The 9,248-nt window shown below is 35.2% G+C and overlaps 1 protein-coding gene across 2 annotated transcripts in view; it reads left to right on the top strand.

The window, feature by feature from the left end:
• The first annotated feature begins 221 nt into the window (after positions 1-221).
• The window catches only part of LOC117400723 (translocon-associated protein subunit alpha-like), a 30,289-nt gene continuing 21,262 nt past the window's right edge, over positions 222-9,248 (top strand). For both annotated transcript variants that reach the window (XM_034001022.3, XM_034001024.3), the window contains exons 1-2: positions 222-457; positions 5,349-5,461. In XM_034001022.3, coding sequence (XP_033856913.1) covers positions 382-457; positions 5,349-5,461 — 189 coding nt within the window. In that variant the 5' untranslated portion in view covers positions 222-381. The remainder of the gene's footprint in view (positions 458-5,348; positions 5,462-9,248) is intronic.

A 9,248-nucleotide genomic window follows, 5' to 3' on the forward strand; every position in this document is an offset into this window, starting at 1 on the left:
TTTCAATCAAATATTTTCCACCACGGAAACTTCTAATGCGTCCACTTCTTTTGCAATAAGAATCTCACACAATTCAGTCTCCATGTTTGCTCTGTCTGCTTGGCAGCCGACGTCCCAGACGTTCACACTCAAAATCTGTAACGTTCGACACAGACAGGATGCAATCTTTTTAAGTCGGGCGAAAAGGTATCACAAACGCAGCCAGAGCCTCTGTAGGAGCCGTAGAGGCGTGGCCAAAAATGACTTCTGATTTGAGTTTAGAGTGCACCGCGATACCCGGATGAGCAATAAACGCCATTTGCAAGTGTAGGAAGTGGTTTGGAAGGGGAGAAAAGATCACGGTACAATCTGCAGCAATCTGAAACTCATTTTCCAGAAAACATGATGAAATTACTGCCAAAATTAGTTTTACTCGTCCTCCTAGCGTTCCCTGCAACAATTATTTTCAACAGCAGAGGTAAAATCCTTAATTTTGAATGAAAAAGAAAACATATCTAGATTTTAGTTTCTTTAGACCTACGTGACCAGCAGTATGCACAATGGTGTTCATGTTGACTGAGAAATTAAAAGCGCGCAGTCCAGCATACATCATGTATAGTTAATTATCTAGTAATACAGCAGTTGGCATATTGAGTCCGAATATATAGTGTAACGTGGGAATTTCAATATAGCGTTCTTGCATTTTATGTACTGTAGGTAGCTGCTAATGCAGGAATAAATAAACTTCTCTTCTGTTTTTATATCAATTAATACTAAACTGATCCATTGCTGGGCCGCAATTAACTGTTCATTTGTGAAAATAAGACATTGTAAGTTTGAATTGGTTTCTACACGGACTAAAAAACCTAAATACAGAAGCTTCGAAATTGCCGAGAGATACCACTGACGTGTCCTTACTGGCGACTACTGATACGACCATAGTGTGTGTGTGTGTATATATATATATATATATATATATATATATATATATGTACCTTAAAGATACGTGCACAGAATCGTTTTTGGATTGCTTCAATATCGTTTTCTACCTGCTCTTGTAGTAGTGACACTCGGCTGTGAAAGATGTACGAATCGTGGCTTCGGGCCTTCTATATTGGACTTTGCTGGATTTAAACATTTTTTAAAAATATTATTAATAGTTGTGTTTACAGTTATTTTAATTTTTTTCAACTATGTCGGTGTTAGACCGATGCCATGTTCCTATCACTGAATTTGAAATAATCGTCATGTAGTCTGAATACTATTAAAGCGTGTGTGTAGCAGTTCTGGGGTAAGTTATAATTAACAATTACAGCAAATTGTTTGCTGAAATTACAATTGCAATGCTATGTTGAGTTAGTTACAATTATGCTACAGTAATTGCAATTATAATTACAATTACACTAAAGTTAACAAATAGCTTAACACAAACACGTACAAATACATTGTAATTACACAATTGTAATCTTGTGAGATGTTCAAAATGGGGAAGCTATACTGTAAAATATAAACATGACAGCCATGAGAATACTACATTTTTTGGTTTGTTTTGTTTTTAAATCTAGATGAACATTCAGAATAAGTGGGAAATATAAGTTTGCATGAAAAAATACTAATTTGCTGAGTTGCTTGAAACTGGCAGTATTGTGAGCCAGAAAGCCTGTTATGCTTGTGTTGAGCCAGCAAAAAACTGATTCCACTCAGAACTGAATAAGCAGCATGGTGGTGCGGATGGAGCTTTGAGTCCTGTGTTTTATTGGAAATGTAAGACCCCTACAGAATATCTGGTTATGTAGGTTGGTGTGCATACCCTGGTGGGCCTAGTAAGAGCATTATCACCATACTGCAGGTTATATAGAGCTTACCTGAGTTACAGCAATGTTTTCTTACCTCTCAAGTCTGGAGGTTTACTGTATAGACTGCAGCCACAGTGCCAGACAAATTCTTTAGTGTATGTGTTTGCCTTAATCTTTCATGGAGTGCTTCCAGTGTGTATTTAAAAGATACATATAGGAGGCTGTGTGGTCCAGTGGTTAAAGAAAAGGGCTTGTAACCAGGAAGTCCCCGGTTCAAATCCCACCTCAGCCACTGACTCATTGTGTGACCCCGAGCAAGTCACTTAACCTCCTTGTGTTCCGTCTTTTGGGTGAGACGTAATTGTAAGTGACTCTGCAGCTGATGCATAGTTCACACACCCTAATCTCTGTAAGTTGTCTTGGATAAAGGCATCTGCTAAATAAAATAAATTAAATTCATAATATTACATTTGTCAGTGCAGGGCATGTAGTTAAGGTCATGAAGGGCAAGGCAATGTTACCTTTGTTGGGTGTTAAATTTCAGGAGCACCAAGGCAGTTCTAGGGGGCAAAAAGGCGAAACATAAATCCAACCAAAGGACACCAAGCCGATTTCATACTCATTCATAAAACAACAAAAAAGAAATACAGATAACCTATAATGTTGATGAAATTTGAATTCAAACAAACGCAAATCAATGTTTTCTGAGTGATTCACACACTAATTGTTGCAGAAATAAAATGTAGGTCACTTTTCCATTGTAAAAATAAAATAGACTAAAAAATCTAATTTAAACAACAAACTTTCATAATGAAAACATACAAAGGGTAATTTGGCAAAATAAATATTCAGGGTATTTAACTAATGGTCAGCCTGTCAACAATAGCTAAATGTAGTGCTTGTCTGAGTCCTGTAATTAAAGCTTTTTTAAAACCCTCTATGCCATGTGTTTCATAATTTAGGGTAAGCAAGTTCAATTGGATTTCATATAACAAGTTGTCCGCTGGTGAAGCAAATGTTTAATTTAGTGCATTTTTAAATGTTAAAAATAGTATTCTTTCAAAAAGTTGAGGTTTTCACAGAGAAATTGATATTATTATTACACAGCACTGGTTCTAATTCATGGAAATCATGAAATCGTGCGTCAGTCATGAAAGGGCGTCTGCTAAGAAATAATAATAATAATCCATGCTCACTGTGAAAAAATACAGCCTTAGTGATACAACAGTACAAATAAGCGATGTCAGTGAAGGGAAAGTTAAAGATAGATTTTCAGGCAAACTGGCTGAAGATTTACCCATGGCTGGAGTTTAATAACAATATTAGTTATTCGGTCTGCAGTGTCTGTGCAACTGTAGTTTGCTAACCTCTGTAACCTGTACAAACAACACAGCTCTGGGGGGAAAAAAATAAATGAAAACAGAAATCGTTGTACTTCTCAAGATTGTGTTTCATTCACTTCTCACCTACTCCTTTCATAATGCAGGGAGCTGCTACTTGAACCATGTCATAGCTACTTGATCTTTTTTTTTTTTTTGGTGCAAGAATTTTAGCAAAACTAATAATTATCTACCTATTTGTGTTCTCTTTTCGCGTTGGTGTTTTGGGGGGAATAACACTGAATTACAAAGTGTTATCCGAAGAAGTCGTGCGTCAGTCCATTGCACGCTATATGTGTTACTATCGTACTTCAGAGCGCTGATGTGCAGTGGAGGCTTTGTAGTAAATATACCTAGTTTCCTATACCTATACCTAGTGGGACCAGCAGTGTGGAGTAGTGGTTAGGGCTCTGGACTCTTGACCAGAGGGTCGTGGGTTCAATCCCCAGTGGGGGACACTGCTGTTGTACCCTTGAGCAAGGTACTTTACCTAGATTGCTCCAGTAAAAACCCAACTGTATAAATGGGTAATTGTATGTAAAATAATGTGATATCTGTATAATGTGAAATAATGTATAATGTGATATCTTGTAACAATTGTAAGTTGCCCAGGATAAGGGCGTCTGCTAAGAAATAAATAATAATAATAATAATAATAATAATAATAATAGTTTCAGTATTTTAATAAAAAATAAATACACTTCTGTTGTACATAACTTTCAACACAAAAAATGTTAAATGTAGTATAAACTTAATGATCAACAAACACTGATGGAAGTTAAAACGTTTGCTAATTATTACATTTCTGCTGGATATATAATGTTATGCAATACATAATACAAAAATTTAAAAAAACGTGATGTTACACAACACAGTTGTCATAGCATCAGAAACCATATGACCAATATTTAATATTTCAATCACTCGCTCCTGTAAGAAATATAAAAGTTGGGAAGGTAGCAATGAGCTACCGAAAATACTTTACAACAATGACGTTCTACTACTCTGTGTATGGAGCCGGTAATTCCATCACTTTCATGTACTGCCCCTCTTTTCTGACTGTTAAGCCCTCACCGCTCTTGGTTGCCCTGCCACACTTCTTTCTCTGATGTGTGTCTCCAGGTTAGGCCATTGTTTCTTTACTTCCTCGACTACAATTGAAATAAGTATATGCTTGTAATAACCTATACTACACAAAATCCATGTGTTTATGTATGCTATCAATAATTTAATATTTTATACACACACACTTACTTTATATTACATTCTGATACTGACAGCCCTGGTTAGTATTTTTCTAAGCAAATAAACCCTAAGTAAGCAAATAAGGTTTTAACATAGCAAAAACTTACCTACAAAGTTTAAAAAACAAACAAAAACAAACTACACATCAAAGTATATTTTGAAATGTTTATATTTATGGTTGTAATTAAAGTTGCTAGCGAAGATATACTACTGTATATACATACTGAACACATTTTTGGATAGTATAATGTTTTTTGAATAGTGTGTTTCTTAAAGGCTCATTTAACATCAAAAAAAGGGAACCTATTAAGGAACTTTGCCCAAAATTATATAGTTTCCAAAACAATTAAAATAAGATGAACATCACCCACTGTACAGCGTGAAAGCGAGTTGTGCTTACAATTGAAAAAGTTGGAAATACTTTCACTTCTGGAAAAGGTCAATAGCACAATATTTTGGAATTTTAAAGAGCACTGTGACTTATATTAAAAAGTCTGCCTCAGATTTAAAAGTTTACAGTCTTTGATAGTAGCTGTAGGATTTGAGATATATTGTTGCTGGAGACGAGTACTTGAGCATTACGATTTCCAAGTACTCGAATCAAACACCACTATTCCTCTACATACTGTACTGGACATCATTGGACATTCTAAATTGCGGAGTAAATCGGTGGGGTCAAAATAATACCAATGTGATTGAAGCATCAAGAACTGTTATCTGACTTAGTGCGCACAAAAAAAAAAAAATTATAAACTTTGAACAATTTAATGGCCCCTGGTCTGTGAAAAAGTGGGACCTTCACATTGTTTTAAAGTGGGTCTGAGTCGGTTTATTTACAGGCTTTCATTAAATCTTGACCCTTGATCAGAAGCAGGATTTTTGTGATTGGTAAGAAGTCAGATTTTGATTGTTTTCTGTTTTTTTTTTTTTTTTTTTTAAATGACTGCAGGACCGTTTGTGGCAGCTCAAGATGCTACAGAGGATGAGGAGGCAGCAGAAGATATTATTTCAGAGGACGAAGATGATGAAGCTGAAGTAGAAGATGATGAAACTACAGAGTTGGTGAGGAAATGTGTGCATGGTCCTTTATATATATATATATATATATATATATATAATTGAGAGGAACAGTAGTTCCTTGTACAAGTTAGAAAAACTTGTTTGAAACTACCGAGAGTCTCTGTACAGCTCAAAGAGTTTAGCTGTTTTCACCATGTTGCAGCGGCAAAACTAAATCACTTAGAATTACCATCTGTACCAGTATCAAAAGTCTGAAACTTTCTTACCTCAAATGTGAACATACATACCTCTTATACACAATGAGATATAAGTCGTCAAACTAAGGTAACATTCTTCTTAGTCTTCGTCTTCTTGTGTAGCGCCTATTCAAACAGAAAAGTTAAATAACTGGACATCTACCAATCATGTGATTCTACATGTTGGTCAACGTCAAAACATACCAGGGTGTGTAAGCAATTTGATATCCACACCATGTATATTAAACAACTTATTTATGTTTTAAAACAGCACATATCGCAGGGGGAAGAAAAATAAAATAAAAAATACCGTGGCTTGAACTTGCAACATGACGTTCTTGAAGAGCACACGACCTTAGCCCGCTGTGCCACTGCACAGTTGTTGAAATGCGTTCATTTTTTAAGCTTACATCCATGCCTGACCAGCTTCAATTTCCTGTCTGAAAATTTCTAGTTTCCTGTTTGTTAGGGTAGATACCATAGAATGGAATTGCACACAAGAGTGGCATGTAGCTTCCTTGTCTAAATCTCTGATAAATTGTAGTTCCTCGTTTAATTAAAAATAAATAAAGGAATAATTTATTTGGTAGAAATAAATACATATTTAAACAAATGCATAGAGGAATAAATACATTTAGAAATAAATATTTTTAAATAAATGTAGAAATGAATACATGTTTATATTATAAATGTATAAATAAATTAAAAAATAGCAAGCTAGAAAACTACATGTCATATTAATTGATTTGGCTGATGCGTTTATCCACAGCATTTGACATTTATATACCTATATAAAAAGTACATATATTATTATATTGCAAGTTGCCTAAAATTAATAGCACATCAAAGAAAGTAACCGAGGTTGAAACATTTAATGGTAGCTACTGAGTCAACATTTACATTGTATCGTTTAAAACAATCTTTTAAAATGTAACAAACAAGGGTCATTTAAATGTGTTGGCTGAAAAAAAGTAACAAGCAGACAAAACTGATTAAAACTAAACACGTTTGAATGACAAATTCGGCAACATTGTCGAGTTTTGTAAACATTTAAAACTTGTATGCTATGTTCATACAGTAATTAAACGGACTGTGTTGTATAGCGTTATGCTGACTTTGAAAAACAAAATGTTAAAAACAGGGTTTAGTGCAAGTGACAACCGTTTTTCTTTACACACACTAAATTATAGATACATAAAGCGCGAATAAGATGCTGAGCGATTGGCATATGTGGTATTTTTACCCGCTGTTCTTCCCCAGTAAACCACGTTGGGCCGGGATAAATACAAGTGGGGCTTGCAGAGGGGTTGCCCCTTGTCAGGTACTGGCAGAGTAATCGGTGGGCCAAAGTGATTTAACCCTTTAATGCAAGGCTACTTATTCAATGTAGACAAATACATTTATGCACTAAAAGCCAGCGAATAAGAAGCTGGCAAATAAGACGCCAACTTCAGCCTTGTCTGTAAAACCACAAACGTGTGAAATATTTGTTTATACCTCATTATACCTGGACTATTGACCGGAGGGTTGTGGGTTCAATCCCGGGTGAGGGACACTGCTGTTGTACCCTTGAGCAAGGTATTTTACCTAGATTCAGTATAAACAACTGGATAAATTGGTAATTGTATGTAAAAATGTGATATAATTGTGACAATTGTAAGTTGCCCTGGATAAGTTGCCCTGGATAAGGAAAAATAAATAATAATAATTTAAATGCAATCTGCCGAACTATTTGCATTTGATTTGGTATTTGTATATTCTGAAATATAAGAATTTGCATTTGAATTTCAAATCATGGGAAAGCTTCAAAAATATTTCAATTTTAACCCTTTGCGATTATTCCTATCCGGTCCAATATCAGACCCTCTCCGGAAAAAGCCAAGAAAACCATTCAATGGCCGAGTGGGAGTGACAGGAGCCGAGACAAGCCGAAAAAAAGGGCGTATCTCATGAATAGTCATACTTTGCCCCTGGCATCAGATAACGGCGGCCATAAGGAAACAAGCTGGCTGCTGCTGCATCAGAGCTCAGAGAATATCACGGACATTTGCAGAGCTTTTTTGAGATGTTATAGTAAAAAAATAATGACTTGGATCGTATTATTGAGGAGTTTGGTGATAAAACGAGTGATCAGGAGATGATTGATCGGTATGTACGACTTATTATTATTATTATTATTATTATTATTATTATTATTATTATTTATTTATTAGCATATGTGAAAGCTGTAGCGAACGAAAGGGCGGGGCTGGAGATGCCTAGTGAGTGCTTTGTTGATATGCAGGGCCTTTTAAACCCGTTTGACTGGAAAAAAATACTTTTAAACAGCGCGTCTAAAATTAACTGCGGTGTGAAAATAAATTGGACCTGACGCGCCTGACACGCACTTAATAAATGGACTGCAAAGGGTTAAACACTTTTCAATAATAATGCTCATAATAAAGTAGAGACTTTTCAGTATTGCTGGTAAAGTTGATCAACCTGAAAGATGCAAACTAAAGGACACTTTTGAGAACTTCATGTTTATTAAACATAACAAACAAAACAAGTAAAAATAATTGTGCAATGCACACATATATAAATATATACATATATCTCATCATTTATGTCAGTTTTTCACAAACCTGGTCATGCGGGCTAACAATTGAACTAACAATTAGTGATTTAATGCGATGTTAGAAATATCTTGAAATATCCAACTCTTTTGGCTGCTTTCACAAATCCTGATCAGCACTAATCTTGGACTACCTTACCTGAGTTAATATTAGGTATTCCTCGATTAGTGTTAATTGAAGCCTGTGTAGCCAGCCATTTCTACAAATAATTCATATGCTCTGATTAGACATTTTATTCATTCAATTGAGGGTTCAATTCGTAATTTAAAGCTCAGATGGAACACAAATCAGCAAACACTGGGTCATCAGGACCAAGATTGGGAAACACTGTTTTATGTAACTTGCTTCCTATATTGATACATACCTGTTAATTATTATGAACTACGTGATTACTGTGTTTATGATGTTATTATATAAACTGCTTTCCTTGTATGTCACCTTGGATAAAGGCCTCTGCCAAATTCATGTTAATAAATTAACATTAACATTTGTATGGTTATGTATTTGAAGTCCATTTAGCATTTGTCACATATTTGCATTTATATTTAGTTTTAGTAGTAAATGTATCACATTTGCATTTGTATTAAGCAAATTCGCAAGAACATTGACATTGCCACTGGTCTCATCAATTTCCTACTATCTGGAAAACACAAGTATGCTCAAAACCATAACCACATTTAACAATGGAGTCACCCATACCTTTCAACGTTTATGCTCAAAGTTTGAAATCATGGATAGAGTCTACATTATTCGAGAGCATAATGGTCATTGGTGCTCATGCAATCACCATTCACAAATGTCAGGGGATGACTCTAAAAACAGTTATGATGGATCGTGGTAACTCCATTTTCTCCTATGGACAAAGTTTCGTTGGACTTTCCACAGTTACTTCCTTAAGCGGTATCCACCTCAGAGGGATTTATTGTCCTAAGTTGATAAGCTTGAAGGAGACTAACACGCACAAGGGACACAAGGTAA

The sequence above is a fragment of the Acipenser ruthenus genome, chromosome 4 (genome assembly GCF_902713425.1).
Source record: "Acipenser ruthenus chromosome 4, fAciRut3.2 maternal haplotype, whole genome shotgun sequence".
Lineage (NCBI taxonomy): Eukaryota > Metazoa > Chordata > Actinopteri > Acipenseriformes > Acipenseridae > Acipenser > Acipenser ruthenus.